Source organism: Argopecten irradians, unplaced genomic scaffold, assembly GCF_041381155.1.
Source record: "Argopecten irradians isolate NY unplaced genomic scaffold, Ai_NY scaffold_0405, whole genome shotgun sequence".
NCBI classification, from domain to species: Eukaryota; Metazoa; Mollusca; class Bivalvia; order Pectinida; family Pectinidae; genus Argopecten; species Argopecten irradians.
Genome location: NW_027187872.1, coordinates 24,438 through 46,071, shown reverse-complemented (window position 1 = coordinate 46,071; position 21,634 = coordinate 24,438). Strand labels below are relative to the sequence as shown.

At 35.2% G+C, this 21,634-nt stretch overlaps 1 protein-coding gene and 1 pseudogene across 1 annotated transcript; both read left to right on the top strand.

Moving 5' to 3' along the window:
• Positions 1 to 13,543: 13,543 nt before the first annotated feature.
• On the top strand, positions 13,544 to 18,634 carry LOC138312639 (uncharacterized). Its single transcript, XM_069253433.1, has 4 exons — positions 13,544 to 13,837; positions 14,191 to 14,253; positions 16,169 to 16,198; positions 17,030 to 18,634. Exons 1-4 carry the CDS (start codon positions 13,789 to 13,791, stop codon positions 18,628 to 18,630), a joined length of 1,743 nt encoding a protein of 580 aa, XP_069109534.1. The 5' UTR covers positions 13,544 to 13,788; the 3' UTR covers positions 18,631 to 18,634.
• A 196-nt stretch (positions 18,635 to 18,830) lies between these two features.
• Positions 18,831 to 19,918, top strand: LOC138312640 (ankyrin repeat domain-containing protein 27-like; annotated as a pseudogene).
• Positions 19,919 to 21,634: the final 1,716 nt, after the last annotated feature.

Here is a 21,634-nt window from a genome sequence, read left to right as displayed (position 1 = left end):
GGACTCGGTGTGTTTCCATTTTTAGAAACATCGGTTACATATTCCTTGGCGAATCATTCATTGCCCAACACGTACTCTGCTTTCTATCAGGGTGGCGTTCTTTGACCAGATGGCTTTTAATTGAAATTAATATCCTCCTTAGAAAATTTTGCTTTTAACTACCATTTGATAAAAGAAACGTCGATATCTTATATATAAAGTTAAGGAACGTTTGTTTTGGTTGTATGGGTGTATATATCGTCCTGGTAGGCATTTGAAATTTTAAAATGAGGGGCAGTATAGACTTATGAAGGGCTATGATTGATATTTATATGAATTTACAGATAACCAGCAGTGCTAATCGGGGGTGTGAATACACAAAATCTACAGAGCTTATTATTCATTTATTTAACACATTCGACAATAAACAAAAAGATCTTAGTTATCTATAGTGACATTATGTCATATTATTGTTGAATCGAAAGCAGGATTGTCATTAGTATAATTTATCTGCAAAGGGAGATAAACTAAGTAGAGTTGTTGACCAAAATCCAAAGAATCTGAGAATACTTAGAAAATTATTTATTTATAAATTAATAACTATTAAGTTATCAAAGAAGATGAGAATATTTACTAGAAGTTTGTAAGATTCAAGATATTTCAACACATGATGGCATTGATAGAGCGGCTTCAGTCAAATATATTTTAGGCCGAGCTGATATCTGGAAATACCGGTAACTTAGGCTTTTATGACTTGAGAAGGAATTTGTTTGAAGGTTTTTATTTGATCATCATTTCTCAATTATTATGAACAATTGGTAGCCCTTCATTCCAAACATAATAACAGACACAGTCAACAGGTGCTCTAGTACTCATTGAAGTTAATTGGCAAGAAGTTTGTTTGAAATTCCTTAACCTTTTGACACTCTGTGAAATCTGAATAACGGTCAAGGTAATTTTGTTTCAACATATTTGGGTACGCCGATTCATCTCATGTATGATGACAATTTTTAAAAATCTCAACCTTTAAGTTATCAGACAAAAAAATTAGCCTATTATAACCCGTATACCTTAAAAGGAAGTCAATGGTTGTTCATTAAGTCATTCTGACCTGAAGGGTCAATATGACCTATAGTCATCATTGATTCGTACGTCGGTACGGTCTGCCGTGCGCCTGATGCACCGTCCGTATACTTATTTTTCAACACACTTAATACTGACATTACCAAAATGCTAAAAAGGGTACTGATATTGTGGGCATCGTAGCATGCTTAGGGTGAAGAGGCTACCAAAGTTTGTTCTACATGAATGACATTGGCCTTTCATTCAAGATCACGGAAGGGTAAAAAAGGCTGAAATCTTTTAATGACTTTTTCTTCTCATTAAACAAAAGGCCCAGGGTGTGATATTGGAGCCTGTAGCATGCTGGGATTGACAGGGCTACCAAGTTAGTTTCAAATGTATGACCTTGACCTTCAATTTCGAAGGTCACGGGGGTCAAATGAGGGTAAAATTTTGCTTAAATTAAACTCAACTTTTTGTGAATTCAAGTAAGAGACCTAGAGACTTGAATTGGGCCTGTCACTACTAAAATGCTGGTGAAGGGCTATAAACCAGTCTTAGTTGACTTAGCAAATGCTTTGATAAAGGATCTTTTCACTTTTCATTTTATTTGTTCAAATTAAACATTGAACTTGATCACTAAGGTCACAGGTTTAAAATCAGTCAATAATGTTAAACATACAACTTACTGTGTACCGAGTGCATTCGGTTACTACAATGTAGATTAACAGACTCAGATGTGTTAAGGGCTATTTGTCTGTCACTAGCAATGCTGCAGTCACATTATTTCGGGTCTCTAGGCTATGTTAGTCATAGACAAGAAGTTGTTTATAGATTGATTACAACTTTTGACCCCATGAATAATGCTTGTTGAAAGTACCATTAAGTCAAACAATTATATATTCTTCAATGTTAATGTAATTTAAATTGTTTCAGATGTTGATCCCCCCCCTCATATTTACAAATGTAAATACTACATGTATTATGAATAGTGCATTATGATGGAGAAGACATAAAGACCATAGCTGAACGTTGATCATTGTCTAGACGATTATTTTCTTTAAGCAACTTTTTCCTGAGGCTGTTACATTGTTTGATCTTAGATGTCCTCCTACGTTACCTCCTGTCCTACTGAGGAAACTTATAAAAAAACAGGTATGTAAAACCACTGTTAAAATGCCATAATAATACGTTTTAGTTTACAGTGATGGCTATTAAAAAGCAACACAATTATGTATACTTTGACTGAAATTAACTTACTTTTTAAAAAAAAAATTTTATCCCCCTGCTACCAATTGCGGGGGAAATACAAATGGGTTGTCCGTCATCGTCCGTCCGGTCAGTACAAATGCTTGGTCTAAAATCCAGATAGATATTTCCACGTTTAGTTACGTATGTTGGTCTATTGAAGCTAGTACATTTATGACTTTTTTCATTTTAAATGTTAACTTCTTCAATACTAACTGACATATTCATGCTAAGCTGGTTTTTTTCACTTTTTTTCTGTCTCAATGTTAATTACTAAAAATGTGTTTGGGTTTCTACAAATTCCTGAGCGTAACAACCTAAAACCAGCAGGGTCAATACCAATGATCGGTCACTACTAATAGACTACCATTGCTCGGTCACTACTAATGCCTCGGTCACTAGATTTTAATGCTCGGTCACTACCAATTTTTTTGTCACTTTTTGATCTGGTCACTACTATGGAAACATTGCTGAAAATGGCTTAATGCTTTTTGTACTACCAATGTTTCCGGTCAGCACAACTTAAAATCCAGCATGCCCATTACCAACTTCAGACACATTTCATGTAGGACCAATACTAAGTCACTATTATGCTTTACTTTTTATTTAATACACAGTCACTACTCAATATAAAAACTCATACTACCAACATTCACTAATCCAAACACGGTCACTACCAATGCTGTCTGTTCACTATTAGGCACCAATGCTCAAATCACTGTAATGCTTTTTGGTAAAATCACTACCAATTTCTTATTGCTCGGTCATAAAATAAGGGCTTGGGCTTAAAGCTCGCAAACCGTGTCACTAAAATGTTGGTCACTTTGTTAAATACACACCATACCACCATGCTCGGTGACTACCAATGCTCCGATTCAATGATACCCATTGCCTGGTTCACTATCAAGATTTCGGTCACTGCCCTTACAAGGTCACTAAAATTAACCACCGAGTCTCGGTCACTACCAATACTGTAGTTAATTCTAATTTTGTAAATGGTTACAACAACCAAAAATCGATCAATGTCATTAATATTCCGGTCACTACCAATGCTTAAGTCACTAACAATACACTGTAACTGACACAATCAGTACTAAATGTCATTAATACTAATGCTTTGATTCACTACCAATGCTGTTTACACCAATAATGGGTCACTACTTATGCTCGTCAATACGTACATACCAATGTTCGGTCATTAAAATGCTAAGTCACTGCCAATGTTTGATCACTACCATATGCTCAGGTCATTACCAATACACTACAAATGAATGCTCAGTCACTACCAATAGCTCGGTCAATACCAATGCTCGGTCATTACCAATGCTGACACAAATTGTTGCACTACTAATGTTCGATCACTGGACTCATATTACTGTGCTGACATAAATGTTAAAGTTTGTGCATGAAGGGCTTTGTTGCCATTGTCATAACCTAATTTAAACAGAATCATAAGCTTCAGTTTCACTTGATGCTGGGTCACTTCCCAATGCTGTTTCACTGGTACCAATTAGTTTGACATAAATGGCGAGGCCATTTCGGTCAAAACAAATTAGTGAAAAGAGTTGAACTGGGGTCACTACCAATGCTGCATCACTACCAAGCTTCACTACCAATGTTTTAAGCAATAATACGGAGGCCTCATCTGGGTACACTACAATGTTCGGTCATACAATGACTCAGCATGTACCAATTGAAGCCTATTTGTGCAAATGTTTGAATGAACAACTAAATTAACCTTCAATGAGGGTCACTAAAAATAATTTTCAGGAACTTTAAAAAAAGGCTGATTTGTGTACCATCATCAGGTCCTACCATAAGGAACTACCAATACTTTGAGGAGCCCACAAATGTACAATTATAATTTGTATATGGTCGTCTATGTGAGCTTTTAAGTACATGCACCGTCCCAGGTCAAAGTACCGGGCTTTGAGCCGTCACCGAAATTGCCGAGTACACCGTGCGTAAACTTCAGTCCATAAAACGACTTCGGTCACTAACCATAAGCTCAAAGTACCTAAAAACATACTCAATATTTGGACCTGTAATCATGCTGTACCTAGAACTGCTATCACAAAGTTGTGAATAAAAATAACTACTTGAATACCTTGTCAACTTTGCTTTCACAGGTACAAATGTACTCAAAATGGCTGAAATTCTGATTACAAAGGGTCACCTACAAAATTACTGGGTCACTACAATAACCCTTTTCCATAAAGCCCTGTATTGAATACTCATGCATTACCAACTGTAATGAACCAATTTTCACTAATTTGGAAATTATGTGATGATGACACTACCAATTGTTTTCAGGTCATTCAATCAAATGCTAGGCTCCAATTTGAAACGACTTCAAATTTCTCATAACCATAAACTACCAATATTTAGTCATATTTCACTGTACCATGCTGATGATAAATTGATATGTACAATATTTTGGTCACTTATTGAATGCCTTGAGTCACTACTTTCAAGGTCACAGGGGTCAAATAGGGCATTCTTTAAACGTAAACCCATTGCTATTTTCACACCATATTGGCACTCATTACATAATGTTTAAATCTCACCAAACAGGCCAATTATTTAAAATTGTTCACTTACAATGCTTGGATTAATACTGTAATGTTTATGAACATTATGAAGATTACTACCTAACTTTCAAACAGCTTTACCAACCCTTACCTACTTTCAAGGTCACAAATGGGTCAATAGGCTGAATGTTTTGAACGACTAAACTCAGTGTACCAAAACATTTAATTCCATAAAATTTTTGTGGATCAGTCTATCAGCCATTTGAGGTCATTCCATAACAGTCACTACAAATTTGTATGGGAACTACCAATGGATGAGGTCACTACCAATAGATCCTCACTTTACCAAGGTCTCGTTATGGTCAAATTTTTCAGGGGTCAGTAAAATATTTGGGTAAACTACTTCAAAACCATAAGGCCCAGAGTACTACCAATTTGGTCAATACCAATGTGGGGATTATTTCAGGGCTATCAATTGTGAAAATAAATGAACCTTGAAATACTTTCAGCCAAGTCACAGGGGACAAATCTTGGTACCACAGTAAACATTCTGTAGTCAATTACTACTCAATGATAGTTCTCAACTATAACAATGAGTTTCACTTCATAATTGCTCTGGTCCTATATTTTGTATTTCACTACCAGTGGCTCTGATGTCAAATACCAAAAATTGTGAAAATTCACTACCAAAACGTAAACTACCGGGTCATTACCAATGCTGGACCAGTGTCACAACATATGGCAAAAATCTTTGAACCAATGCTCGGTCACTTCAATGCCTGTCTCAAATGGCTCAATATTGGTTAATACCAATTCCAGGGTCACTACATATTTGGCCTGTCAATGCCAATGCTCAAGGGTTACTACCAGCAGTTGCTATGGACACTTGAACCAAAATTGTTTGGTTTGGTAAAGTCATAAGGTCAAATATTCTAAAATCTTGAATCACTACCAATTCTCAATCATACCAATTGTGGTCAAATTATGATCACTTGCAATGCAGGTCGTGACCAATGTTTTTTTATATCATATGTTGACCTAAAATGCTTGGTCACGGACACCACTTCACGGTCTTGAAAAATATATAGTTTGTCACTTATTCTCAATGCTGGTCCATGGTTACCAATTGCTGGGTCACTACAATGGAACTTTATTGTCATGACCAATGCTTTATGGGTCACTACCAATATGATCTGCTCGGTCAACAATCTTAACAATGTTGGTATTTGTCGGTGTTTCGACTTGGGTACCAAGATGGCCACCTCCTTAATTGTCGCTGTTCAAAGCTACCAAACACTGGATTTGAAGTTCTACCCATGCAGGAATATTGGAATATTTTGAAATACAAAGCATTTTATGGTCCAGTGATCCTTTGCATGTCATGACCAATTTGATTAATACCAATTTTTAATTCCAATGACCACCAATGAAATGCTATCTTAAATTAAAATCTATACAGCTATTGAAAGTCAGATGACTGTGTCAGGCCTTGAATTTGTCACATACAATTAAATTGATGATGCTTTGGTATTACCATTATGCTAGTTTATAACAATATTGCAAAACCAGCTTATGGTGACCAATGAACACTTACCGAAATCTTTGACCCAATATACCTGAATGTTCAATATTATTCAATAACATGTAATATTCACTACAATATTTTTTCACATACTTGGTCAGATACCAATTTCAATATCACTACTTGCATGTAATGAAAAAACAAAGTTAGACCAATATCGTTGATACCAGTAATATTATTGGTGCAACTACTCAAAAAATTTTATCGAAAGAATAAGTGAATTATCCTAACATGTTTGTGTGCTAAAATGTTCTTCTTAATTTTTTCAGCTTCGTGATACATGAATGCACAGGTTTATTAATTGGCCAGCAGATAATTCTCAAACTGAAAACCACTACATTTTGCCCGTTGTCTCGACTTATTGTAATGGTCTGTATTCCGATATCCATTCAGATTTTTGGACACTTTCCACATAATCAGGTGTGCTTGGAGTTAAGGAGATTCTCAAAAGCCAAACACTACAAATCTTATTGACTTGGTAATGTATGTAAGGATTATTAAAAAGATCAACTGTCATTCATGTAGCTAAACTTCACCTTTAAATTAATGTGTTTACTCTGCAACCCTTAAGGACCTTAATAGCTTTAGCCACCCTTTAACAAAAACTTTGTCCGTAACATCAAGGGTATCAATGCATCAAGAAACTTTCTTTTTCGAACCTCATACAAAGGTCCTAAATTGGGTAAGGGCCTACGCTGCATTTTGTTCACCGGTTATTTTTCTGATTCACTTATTAATATTGACAGGTTTCATAGCAAAATGAATGATTCAAGAGAAATACACTACCAATCACATCCGGTCTGTCCGATTTTGGATGCTCCACTTCAATATGCAATGTATGGGTAATTAGTTTCATAGTGTATATCAAAGGACCGAAACTAGAACAAGACGCGCTGAAAATCATAGATACAGGCTACGTCAGTTTCGCTATGACAATGCCCAGGGGTTCTGTAAAAGAATTATTTTCTGTCACAACCCCTGTTGATGTGACTATGGACCCAGACACAGATACAAGGAGTATATAGAGAGACTGAAAAAAGGATGAATTTGATTCTGTTGTTGAGGGCATGAAGGTAAGTTTGTACCATTAAGATTGACCGTTTATATCAACAACTAACGTGAAAGTCCGTTTTGGGAGTAACATCAATGGTGGGTTCATGGTGGTACTTGATATATATTGACTTATGATTCTAATGTAAGTATAAATCCAAATAATTAAGCAGTTGTTTTTAATTATAGTAAAGCTTGAATTTTAATCTATATATAAGTTTTTTTGGTCTGTCAACCTAACTAATTACATTATATTTAATCCAGCTGATGAAAAGGCCTTGATTAAATGTTTACGTAATAATGAGTGCAATGCAGAGCAGCAAAATTTATTCAAACTAAAACCTTCTTCATGTATTGACCAATCGCAAACATAAATGATGACAATATGTCTTCAAATACACTACTGGTTGTTTACCATTATATTGAAAAATTATGCATTTTTAAATACCATTCATCTTGATTTCAATACTTTTGAAATAATTGACTATAACAATATATGATGTTTAGTACTCAAATATGGCGGATTTTTTATTTTATTTAAAACTAAATAGACCATCGGATCACACAATAGACTTGATTGATACCACTAAGATTTTACACAAGGTATGATTATCTTAATTCAGAAAAAACATCGTTGTTGAGAAATTATAAACATGATGTTGTAAAAGTAACAAGCTATTAACATACATTTACAGTCAAAACAACCAATATTTATTTCGATACTGTTGGTGAGGTTTACAGTGCAGTTTTGTATGCAGAAGGTTGTAATCAAATAAGGCAAAATGTCTCAAAACTGACCTTAAAGAACATATTTTTGGAATTATTTGTAAGCCTATACCAAAACTTGTTTTGATGAATTAGGCTAGGCTTCTTCATTTTGAGACAATATACCTTTGATGCCAATATATATGTTTTATACAAATGGTATTAGGTAACACGTAACACTTAGATATATCGACGTACTTGGTTCAATTTTTTCTTGCATGTTTAACAGACAAACAAGGGGCAGTTTCGCCGTAATATTCTGCAACTATTCAAAACTTATTTTATCGGAAATGAAAAGACATGTCACCCTAACAATCTCTGATCTAAAATGTTCTTAATTTTTTCAGCTTCGTGATACTGGAAGGCTGCACAGCTTAGAAAATGGCCAGCAGATACCCATCTCAAACCGAGACCACCAATTTTGCCCGTCTGTCTCGACTTGTTGCTAGATGTCTGTAGCGATGTCCTGCGAGATGTTCTGGACACACCAACATTCCTCAGCCGCCTGGACTCCATGCCATTCTCAAAAGCCAAAAAAAACATCATCTTAAACAAAACCTTAAAAGTCATCAACGATGTTGTGTTTCGGTACCCCACCTCGGCAATGAGTTTTCTGGTCGCCTTAAGGAACCTGGCTTCAGTCACCTTTTTACGCCTTGTCCCGTAACATCCAGACGTGTCAACATTTCACCTCCTATTTAAGGGGTGGGGGTAAGAAACCAGACCCCGCCATGCAGGAGATCCCAATGGCGGCCAAATATTGGGACAAGGTAGGAGGGTTCCACAGGCATGAGTTTCATGCCAGACACATAAAAGAAGAGCCTCCTACTGTACCGATACCAGGCTTCCGTTGGTATAGGGGAATTCATCGTCAGTGTATTTCCCGAAAAGTACGACCAAGGCACACTGACAGGATCCTACATATGTCAGAGAAGTAGACTAAGCTGCTGAATGTGCATATGGGACCAGATCAACAGAGGCAAGGAGTTATTGTACCAGAGACTTCAGGAGCAACAAGTGGAATTTGAGACAATTGTTGAAGACCTGAAAGGTGAGTTTGTGTAGTAAGATATAATACTATAAAACGATTACAGGTCTACTGTGCATATTTTGAATAGAATTTTATGAAACTTGGTGCTAATGTTTTTGATCCAATTTCAACAGTTTTAAGGGAAATTAATTAATGCATTTGATATAACCCTGGCCCTGGTGCTCTTGATTAACATATGAATTACATTGATTGCTGTATATAACATAACCATTAATGTGATAACTTCGTTACAGTTACACTGGAAACAATGCATTTTCTGATTTATGTGATAATTACTTTTTTGTATGTAAAATGGTTATGCAAAAGCTATGTATACATAAAAATTAAATGAGGCTATGAAGCCATTTTATTTCATTTAAAAAAAATGTTTGTTTTGTGAAAAAAAAATGAAGCGCGGATTCCCTGATATCACTACTACTATCCTTTTGACGGCCCGTAGCGTATTTTATCTATTAACCCCCTTTACAGACATTGTGAGCTTCATTTTCAAGTTAGAAATATGCAAATGGACTCAAATCATAAGGATGATTGCATTTTGTACAGAGAACAGGATATCTACTAAATTCTCTTTATTCATTTTATCATTGTAGATGTATATATTGTAGCGGTAGTCATATTGTTGTGCATTTAGCAATAGATGATAGAGCAATAAATTCGAATTTTCATCGCACTAACTTATTCAAAATCAGTTGTATGCTAATATTTAATTGTGCAAAATGAATGTTTTTGCAGAATTAAAGTAAATTGATGACATGGTGCGGAGTATCGGTTATCCAGTATCAACTTTTCCATTTTAACCATCAGAAACTCAATAATTCTACTATAAGGGAAGATATATAAATGAATTTCCTTCATCTACATCCAAGATTACAGGGTCAAAAAGACTAAAATCTTTGAATGACTTCTTAGCCCTGCTGAGACCTCAGTCATAGAATAGTTTAGTGCTTTTATTTAGACCTACTTCGCATGTTCAAAACGAAATGACCCTAGCCAAGGTCACATGGTATTAACGACTTGTTATCAATATATTCAGAGACCTAGATACCTGATAACGGGCCTGTACATTGTGGCATGATGACGTCTAGTGCTAGCACTTTGTTTAAATGAATGACATCGACCTTTAATCGAAGAGGGCAAATAAAGCCTTAGTACTAACCTTAGATAGTGGGCATGTACATGCTAGATGAAGCATTTCCCAATTCACATAGTCGAATGACTCGGGCCCCTACTTTTCAAGGTTTGAAGGATAAAATGACTTAATTTCGTGGTCAAAGAAATGGTGAGCTTTTTAGCTCATTTGGTCTTTTGTAGGTTAAATCAGTATTTTGTTGATACTGTAAACATGATTTAATGTACAATTTCTTTATTTTATTTTGTTCTTTTCCTGGCAGCAAATCAAGAATCAATGGCGAGGGACATGAAAGAATGAAAGGTAAAACATATTGTCAGTGAAGATATCCATAACAGGTTACAATCAAAAAATGAAAATGGAGATTTACATGGATTCAAAAATTTGCAACTTTGCTAGTCATGTTTTAGTGGTATTCTTACTTTACCGCTTTGGCATTTCACATAAAGAAAATTTTGATTGCAGTTGCCAGGTACTTTACCGCTGTCAGGTGGGTTTTTTTCCGGGAACTCCAACTTTCCTCCACTAACAAACCTGGCACGCACATGATCCTGACTATTAATAGGACTTTAAACTACTACAATCCAAAAACATTTTTTTAAAAAACTGTAAAGATAACTTAATGTACAGTCGTGTTTTATTTTGTTCTTTTTCCCTGTGACAGATAAACAGAAAGTAGTAAGAAGCAAAGCAAGAATCAATGGCGAGGGACATGAAAGAAATGAAAGGTAAAACATATTTGTCAGTGAAGATATTTATAACAGTTTACAATCAAAAGATGAAAATGGAGATTACAGGGATTCAAAGTTTGAGCTACTTTGTGCTTATTAACTGCTTTAGCGGTATTTTATATTTTACCGCTTTTCTCTACTTTAACATACATACAATGTATAGTAATAAATGGTATACGTTGACCATTTATGTAGGTGTCCTCTAGGGCCTTTTGTTTGTGCATAATGCATTTTGGAAACCGATCAGTGAACAAGATGGCCGACAGACCGCCATCTTGGATTTGATCAGATTAAAGTTAGTATGCTGCTATTTCTCAGAAAAGTAACTTAAAGGGCCACTACCTTTCCTTGAAATGACTTATAATTTTTAAAATAGGAATGTAAAACGAGATCAATAATTTTTGTAGGCAGAGTCGCATGAAGTTATTGAACTATGCGTTTTTACTAGCACACTTATCATCACCTTCCAGAAACTGTTAAATTAGAATGAATAAAATGTTAATTTTCATAACGCAGGTCGTTTTTATGTTTCCCGCCGTCGTCCTAATGCCGCGCGTAGTAGTTTGACTATCACTGCGCCAGACGGCAAAACATCGAAATGAATCTCCACTGTTATCGTACATTAGACAGGAAATCTTGCATATGTTTGGTGTTATAACCTCATCTAAGCCATTCGATATATATTTTCTTTTGTTATTAACGTTTTTAAAGAAACCTTTAAATTTTGCTCCGGAAAGGTAGTGGGCCTTTAAGCTATCTGTCTCAAATGTCAATATTCATGTTCTTCTAGGGCCTTAGTTTTGCATATTGCATTTTTGTTTTTAGACCAACCGGTGAACAAGATGGCCGATAGGTTGCTATCCCTTGGATTTTGATAATTGAAGTTTGTTACTGCTATTTCTCAGAAAGTAAAGAAGGGATCTGTCTCGCATTTCATGTGCAGGTTTCCCTAGGTCCTTAGTTGTGCATTTGAACAAGATGGTCGACAGGCCGCCATTTTTTATTTTGATAGTTGAAATATGTTACTGCTATTTCTTAGAAAGTACTGAAAGGATCTGTCTCATATTTTTTAAATGTGTAGGTTTCCCATTCCCCTGAAACACTAGTTGTGCATATTGCATTTTGGACGGGACCGAATCTGTGAACAAGATGGCCGACAGGCTGCCATCTTGGATTTTGTTTAGTTGAAGTTTGTTTACCGCGCTATTTGGCAGAAACTACTGAAGCGATCTGTCTCAAAATTTTAATCAGTATTTAGTATGTAGTCAAAGTTTGAAAAGCAGAGAAAAGATCCCTCTTTCCAATATCAGGCATAGAAAATTCTTTGGTATAGGCGTCAAGGATCCCCTCTGGGATCTCTTGTTTAAGTTTAGGAATCTGGTATGTTGACAAATATAGTTTATCTTACACAAAGTATTAGGTCAGTTGAGATGAAACATGGCTACCAAAGACAATTATGAATTTATTAAGGCAAAATAGACATTTTTATTATTACATATGAATTACATTGATTGCTGTATATAACATAACCATTATGTGATAACTTAATTACAGTTACACTGGAAACAATGCATTTTCTGATTTATGTGATAATTACTTTTTTGTATGTAAATGGTTATGCAAAAGCTATGTATACAGGAAAGTTAAATGAGGCTATGAAGCCATTTTATTTCATTTAAAAAACTTGTTTGTTTTGTAAAAATAATGAAGCGCGGATTCCTGATATCACTATATCCTTTTGACGGCCGTAGCGTATTTATCTATTAACCCCCTTTACAGACATTGTGAGCTTCATTTTCAAGTTAGAAATATGCAAATGGACTCAAATCATAAGGATGATTGCATTTTGTACAGAGAACAGGATATCTACTAAATTCTCTTTATCCAGTTTATCATTGTAGATATATATATTTTAGCGGTAATCATATTGTTGTGCATTTAGCAATAGATGATAGAGCAATAAAATCGAATTCGAAAATGAATGTTTTTGCAGAATTAAAGTAAGTTGATGACATGGTGCGGAGTTGGTTATCCAGTAGTCAACTTTTCCATTTTACCATCAGAAACTCAATAATTCTAATAAGGGATGATATATAAATGAATTCCCTTCACCTACATCCAAGATTACAGGGGTCAAAAAGACTAAAATCTTTGAATGACTTCTTAGCCCTGAGACCTTATCATAGAATAGTTTTTTGCTTGTATTTAGGCCTACTTATATAATTAGCATGTTCAAACGAATGACCCTGGCCAAGGTCACATGGTATTAACGACTTGTCAATATATTAGAGACCTAGATACCTGATAACGGGCCTGTACATTGTGGCATGCTGACGTCTAGTGCTAGCACTTTGTTAAATGAATGACCTAACCTTTAATCAAGATCGAAGAGGGCAAATATGAATTACTGCCTAAAGTACTAACCTTAGATAGTGGGCATGTACATGCTAGATGAAGCATTTCCAATTCACTCGAATGACTCGGGCCTACTTTTAAGGTTTTGGTTGTTAGATAGATGTCTTCTACTGAAGGATAAAATGACTTAATTGTGGTAAAAGAAATGGTGAGCTTTTTAGCTCATTTGGTCTCTTGTATGTTATAGTATTGTGTTGATACTGTAAACAGGATTTAATGTACAATTTCTTTATTTTGTTCTTTTCATGGCAGCAAATCAAGAATCAATGGCGAGGGACATGAAAGAAATGAAAGGTAAAACATATTGTCAGTGAAGATATCCATAACAGGTTACAATCAAAAAATGAAAATGGAGATTACATGGATTCAAAATTTGCAACTTTGCTAGTCATGTTTTAGTGGTATTCTTACTTTACCGCTTTGGCATTTCACATAAAGAAAATTTGATTGCAGTTGCCAGGAACTGACCGCTGTCGGTGGGTTTTTTTTCCGGGAACTCCGACTTTCCTCCACCAACAAACCTGGCACGCACATGATCCTGGCTGTTAATAGGACGTTAAACTACTACAATCCAAAACATTTTAAAACTGTAAAGATAACTTAATGTACAGTCGTTTTTAATTTATTTTGTTCTTTTCCTGTGACAGATGAACAGAAAGCAGTGAGAGCAAAGCAAGAATCAATTGCGAGGGACATTGAAGAAATGAAAGGTAAAACATATTGTCAGTGAAGATATTTATAACAGGTTACAATCAAAAGATGAAAATGGAGATTACAGGGATTCAAAGTTTGCTACTTTGCTAGTACTGTTTTAGCGGTATTTTTATTTTACCGCTTTTCTCTACTTTAACGTACATATAGTAATAAATGTATACGTTGACCATTTGTGTAGGTTTCTCTAGGGCCTTTTGTTTGTTACTGCTATTTCTCAAAAAGTACTTAAGCTATCTGTATCAAATTCAATATTCATGTTCTTCTAGGGCCTTAGTTTTGCATATTGCATTTTTGTTTTTGGGACCAACCTGTGAACAAGATGGCCGATAGGTTGCCATCTTGGATTTTGATAATTGAAGTTTGTTACTGCTATTTCTCAGAAAGTAATGAAGGGATCTGTCTCACGTTTCATGTGCAGGTTTCCCTAGGTCCTTAGTTGTGCATTTGCATTTTAGGACAGATAGGTGAACAAGATGGCCGACAGGCCGCCATTTTTTATTTTGATAGTTGAAATATGTTACTGCTATTTCTTAGAAAGTACTGAAAGGATCTGTCTCATATTTTTATATGTAGGTTAATTCCCCTGAACACTAGTTGTGCATATTGCATTTTGGGACCGATCTGTGAACAAGATGGCCGACAGGCTGCCATCTTGGATTTTGTTAGTTGAAGTTTGTTACCGCTATTTCGCAGAAACTACTGAAGCGAACTGTCTCAAATTTTATCAGTATTCAGTATGTAGTCAAAGTTTGAAAAGCAGAGAAAAGATCCCTCTTTCCATTGTCAGGCATAGAAAATTCTTTGGTGTGGGCGACAAGATCCCTCTGGGATCTCTTAGTTAGTTTAGGAATCTGGTATGTTGACAAATATAGTTTATCTTACACAAAGTATTAGGTCAGTTGAGATGAAACATGGCTACCAAAGGACAATCATGAATTAATTAAGGCAAAATAGCATTGTTATTATTTATTGTACCTGTGGGTGTTTAGCTTACATGGTCCGAAGGACAACGGTTTGTTCAATGTCATGGTGTCTGGCCTCGACCAATGCCATCAGTCCTTCCGTCCATCAACCCTCCCCTCAATCTGAGGGGTAGGGGCCATGTGGGTCAATTTGGCTGTTTTCATATAAACAACTTCTTGGGCACTTGTTGTGCATATTAGAACAAGTGCATATTCATTTTATGGACAAGTTGGACAAGTCACAAGCAGCTATATTGAATTTTGATAGTTGAAGTTTGTTGACGCAATTTCTCACACAATAGTCAATGAATATTTATCAAATGTCAAGCATTGGTTTCCTAGGACCATAGTTGTGCATTTTGAGAGAGATTGGTCATAGGGATGGCCGACAGGCAGCCATCTTGGATTTAGGTAGTTCAAGTTTGTTACAACGTTTTCACAGATAGTACCTAAGTCTCCGTCTCAAATTGCAATCATCTTGGGCACCTAGTTATGTAAATTACATTTTAATAGAACCGGTTAGACAATAAATATGGCTGACAGACAGTCATCTCTGATTTGTGATAGTTTTATATTGCATTTTCATTTAAATTGCATTAATAACACTTCCACAAAATGTACTTAAGAGAGAATCATCAAATAAAACTTGTAGGGCCCGTTTGGTCCATCAGTTTTGAACAAATCCGATTCACATCATGGCGGACAGAGGCCATATTGAATTTAACAATGGAAGTGTCTTGTTGTTATGCAGAATTTATTTCGAGCTTTAGTTTATGTAGATTTATATTTGTTCAATGAAAAGGGACAAGAAGGGAAAATCAGATATCCTTCTTTACATTGACTGACACAGATCATTCTATGGTGGGTGCTAGGATTCTTCTGGGATCTTTTGTTTCATTGTATTGTCTCTGTTGTGCAACTATAATATATTATTTTTTTTATTTTGTAGAAATCCCTCCTGAACTTAAACCAATGATAGGTGAGTCATCTCAACATGATTATATCCACTACCTAGACTTATACACACCCTTGACACAACAATAAGGTCTTTATGATGTATGTCAATCTGATCAACAGTGATGAGGTGGTGTAATGGTCACTCGTCTATCACCAAGCCGGCGGGGTTCCATCTCCTGCATGGAGTGAAAATCTGTATTACCTGTCTGATCGGGTGGTCATACTGTCCCTCAATCCTACACGCCTTGCACACTTGGTCGTAGGTTTTCATTATCACTTCTATATCCACCCCTGGTCGTAGGTTTTCATTTCGATCAATCGATGTAAATAAGCAAAAACATTTCATCACAGTTAAAGATTTCCTTTCATAATACAGATCGCCCTAAAACCATGCAGTCAACCACAGTGACCGTTATACGACTCTTTGATGTACATCAAACCACAAAATTACCTGTTCTCCTCCAGTTTTACTATGAGATAGTCCAGGGGTGTAGAGATCGTAAGTGATCGGAACCCCTGGAATATCGAGGATGCCCTGGACTTTGTCAAAGAAAAACTGAAGACTCTGTGTGTTACAACAGATGCGCTGGTAGTTTGGTCCTTTAATGTACAAAATGTACGTCAAAAGAATCAAATAACGGTACACTGTGAGGTTAGGCATTGCTCTCTGCAAATTCTGCCAAGGAAATATATGCATACATGTGATTGGTCAGGTTTTTTCCTAGACCGTCTTCAGTTCTTGACATAGTCCAGTGGAGGTCATTACGACAGTGGTAGTAATAATATTATATATAATGGAATATTGAAAATACACATATAATACACAAAAGCAACTGTTTTCTATTTTATACAGAAACAACTATTAACAGGATCAGAACGGAAAAAGAAAAGCCATTTCTAGAAACCACAGCCTTCCATGATGCTCAAGCCAAGCTCCGAATGAACAGAGTTTTAGTGATCAAGGGGAACACAGGAGACGGGAAAACCTCTGCCGCATTCCAACTGCTACACTCGTTAACAGAGGAGCAGCAGAGCAGAAAACCACTTCAGCTTCATAAAATTAAGAAATTGGATTTACTGGCTCCAAATTCTAATCTTGTTTGTATTATTGATGACATATTCGGACAGAAAGATATTAGTAAATCAGATGAGGGAGAGTGGAACAAAAGGCTGAAGCATGTAGAAACACTTTTTGTTGATAAACAAAACCAGACAAATATCTTACTTATTACTATTCGAAATGAAATATTTAATGCTTTGACAGAACAGTCTCTAGAGACAGTTTTTACAGAAGAAAATATTGTAGATCTGAGCTCAGATAAGTACCAGATAAAAGAAGAAAAACAACAACTATTAGCAATTTACACACCAAAAATCTTTTCATGGGATGAGAAAGAGATAACAAAAATTCTAGGTTGTAAATTGCATATTGGATTCCCACAATGTTGCCACCTTTTCTGCAAGTCTGTTGAACTGCAGAAAATGAGGACTGACTTTTTTGAAAACCCAATTAAATTTTTCATAGATGCTCTGTCAAAATTACCAGAATGTTCTGCCATTCTGTTTCTCTTCCTCAATGATGGGAAAATAAAAGTAAATGATTTAGACCCAAATGGGGACAAAGTAAACAAAACACTGTTAGAACAAGCATTTGGGATTAAACTGGTTCAATGTCAAGATAGGACAAAAAGGGAGTATGTGGAGAAAGTAGATTTTGTAAGAGAGAGTTTAGATAAGCTATTAGGATTTTTGGTAAGGAAGGTTAAATATAGGTCTGGTGAGGAAGTGTACAGATTTGATCATGATTCTATATATGTCACAGTAGCTCTGTTGTATGGAAAGAAAACACCTGTTGGCTACATAAAACATTGTCCAAGAAAAGCACTCAGTTATCTAACAACTGTAAAAACATCTACAGACATGGTTGTCATATCACCTGGTCATTACAATGATTTGTGTGAACGTTTGCTCCCAGAGTTTGAGAGTGTGAAGAGGTATGATTATGATACTGTGATTGGCTCTCTAGATGTGTGGAAAGATCCTGTATTTGTTGAGATGTTTGACAAGTATTTGAATGAGAAAAAGGCTAATAAAGTTGACATATTGAATAAAGCATGTTTGTCTGGATCAGTTCAATTAGCTTTGTATCTATTGAAAAATGGTGTGAAACCTGACGAGGACACAGATTGGTGGAGATTGATTACAAGAGGTCGAGGGTTTGGTGAGGGAGATCTAGATATACTCAAGGAAATTGTTGTTTACTTGAATGATGAGATGAAACAGAAATTGTTAAATAAAGCATGTGAGTCTGGATCATCAGAGTGTGTTATGTATCTGCTCAGTGTCGGGGCCAAACCTGACAAACACACAGATTGGTGGAGATTGATTACAAGAGGTCGAGGGCGTGGTGAGGGATCTAGATATACTCAAGGAAATTGTTGTTTACTTGAATGATGAGAGGAAACAGAAATTGTTAAAAAGCATGTTCTGGATCATCAGAGTGTGTTACTGCTCAGTGTCGGGTCAAACTGACAAGGACACAGATTGTGAGATTGATTACAAGAGTCGAGTTTGGTGAGGAGATCTAGGAAATTGTTGTTTACTTGAATGATGAGATGAACAGAATTGTTAAATAAAGCATGTAAGTCTGGATCATCAGAGTGTGTTATGTATCTGCTCAGTGTCGGGGCAAACCTGACGAGGACACAATGTTAGATGTGGGGTGGGAGGGAGTATGGACCTGTACAATACAGTACGACAGTATGGTGTCACTCCTACAGGGAGGGATGTGTTCGGTAGGAATGTCCTACATGTGGCGTGTGTGTGTAATAGAGAGAATCTATAGTAGCAGACTTGTGTAAAGATTACCCTGACCTCGTACATGGTACTGATGTGTTGGGACAAACACCGCTCCATGTGGCGGCGGTGACAGGAAACTGTTCTATGTTCCAGACAGTAGAAAAAACTGTACTTAAATGTTTGTGTAGACACCAATGTCTGAGAGTAGACGGTTCTTTGGTACATATAGATTGTGAGTGTAGTCAGTACATGTGTAAGTTAGTGGACCGTGACGGGGAGACTGTGTTACATCTGAGTTGTGTGTGGGGACAAAAGGATTTGTGTTTGTATATTTGTAGGTCTTACCCCGCCATGACGGCGTGTAGAGATAGGTACGGCCGTCATTGTCTACATTATATAGCTAGATATACAACAGATGTAGACATGTTTATTGAGTGTGAGAGGTATGTAAGGAAACACACGGAAACATTAAAACAGAAGTACGACATTAAAACTATACTGGACGGGGAGAGGGAATCTGTTTTAGACTTGGCGAAAAGGAGGGGAACAGTAAACAACCCTTTGTATGACCATCTTCTGGGAGTGTTTTCTAAATAAATATGATATCATTCACACTAGTAAGTATACACAAATAATCATCACAAACCATATTAAACAATTATATATACATAAACAAATAAAATAAAGTATTTTCCAGAGGACAATCGATCCATTGTCGAGTTTTGGTCCCGATTTTACCGAACGACTTCGAGCTGGGCCTCTAGGGGTGTCCTCGACGACGTCCGAGTGTACACACGGGTCCGTTCGATAGGCACGTTTGTTCATAGCTGAATATTTTAAAAAAAATGAATATATTTTTTCTCCTACAATTATTCAAATTTTATGTTTATAGCAGTAATTAAAAAATTAAAAAAAAAAAAAACTAAAAAAAACACGACGATTTGACAATTTAGCAGAGCTGTTTGGGTTTATTTCTTTTGTTTCCTGTAGAGATGAAACCATGTATTTCACTTTGGATAAAAATAAAATTAAATTAAAATATATTAAAAAATTAAAGGCGATGTTTAAGCAATTCATAAACTATTTAAATGATTTACAAATCTCTTTTTTATTTATTTATCTTATTTTTATCTTATTTATCTTTATTTTCTCTTTATTTTATCTTGTCTTGTCTTGGCGGCATAAAAAAAATCGGGAGAAAATTCACAAATTTATAATCAGTCATTTTGTTCTCGAACAAGAATTTCTGTTTTTTTTCTGTTATTATTTTTTATTTTTTATTTTCTGTCTACAACTCAAGGATACCTATGTCGGAATTAGATTTTTTGTGGTACAAGGGAGGTAACTCGTATAAATTCTAACACCATTATATGGTAAGTCAACTAACGCCCGGTAATTATGACGGCGGCGGCCCCTAAATACATTTGAAAATGTATAGGCTTGCGTTTTACATATATATTATTGTAATATCTTTATTGACATTGTAAATAAGAACTTCTTGTGAGTCTTGAAACTCTTTTAGACACTCTTTTTATTTCTTTTAGTTTCAATAAAGAATCTTTCCTTTTTGGACTTCTCCTTCAAAATGTAAATAGTAGAATTGATAATGAAATACTCATTATAGTGAAACACTATATATATAAAATGCGTTGTCTTCACAAATCTTTAAATTTAAATTCTCTAATTAATGCTATTCAAGACTATCACATAATGTTTCAAAAATGTTTGGCTTATAACAAAGGTAATGTTTATGATAGTCAAATTTCGAAAGGAATGGCAAAAATGGGAAAAAAGCTTGTTCTGCTATAATTAATGTAATCTTTGATGTATTTATAATCAATTTTCTTTCTGCTATAATTAATGTATATTATGATTTATTTTCTTTCTGTATTTAATGTAATATTTGATTTATTTTCTTTATGCTAAATTATTTAATGGATATTTTCTTTCTGATTTATTTTTTCTTTCTGCTATAATTAATTAATTTGATCTGTATAATTATGATTTGAAACAATATTTATCTTTATGTATTATTAATGTTATTAAATTTATTTTCTTTCTGCTATAATTAATGTACATTTGTTTTATTTTCTTTCTGGACTATAATTAATGTATCTTTTGATGTATTTTCTCTATCCTATCTGTTTTTCTCTCATATGTTCTATAAATCCCTATTTTGTGCCTGGGCTTTTGAAACAAAATTTGAAAAACAATATTGTTGCGTTTTACTTATTTTTAATAGTATATAATGACATTAATGTTTTCAATCCCAACCATCTCTCTCTCATATTTTCTATCATTTTTTTTTTATCTCTTATGTCTATCTATAATCTCTGTTGCCTGTCTCTTTTGTGATTGTCTGTGTTCTGTCCGTATTTGTATTAATATGTTTATATGTCCATGTGTGTATGTGGGTGTGCAAGAGTGTGATGGTGTGTGTAAAAGGTGTTTTATGTTGTCGTACTCAAGTATGTATGTATATAAGTGAATATATATATTTCTATATAAATTAATGACTGAATGATTAGTGAGTGATGTGAGTAACATGTCAATATATGTCCATGTAATTTATAAAATTGATTTCAAAAAAGAATAAAATTATAAAAAAAAGATTTCCCCGATAGATCATGTCTGAAAACCAAAATACATTCTATAAACG

Coding starts and splice junctions, on each gene's coding strand:
- LOC138312639 (XM_069253433.1), top strand. CDS start 13,789: ATGGCAGCAAATCAAGAATCAATGGCGAGGGACATGAAAGAAATGAAA. Junction 13,838..14,190: donor GGACATGAAAGAAATGAAAG/GTAAAACATATT, acceptor TTCCTGTGACAG/ATGAACAGAAAGCAGTGAGA. Junction 14,254..16,168: donor GGACATTGAAGAAATGAAAG/GTAAAACATATT, acceptor TTTATTTTGTAG/AAATCCCTCCTGAACTTAAA.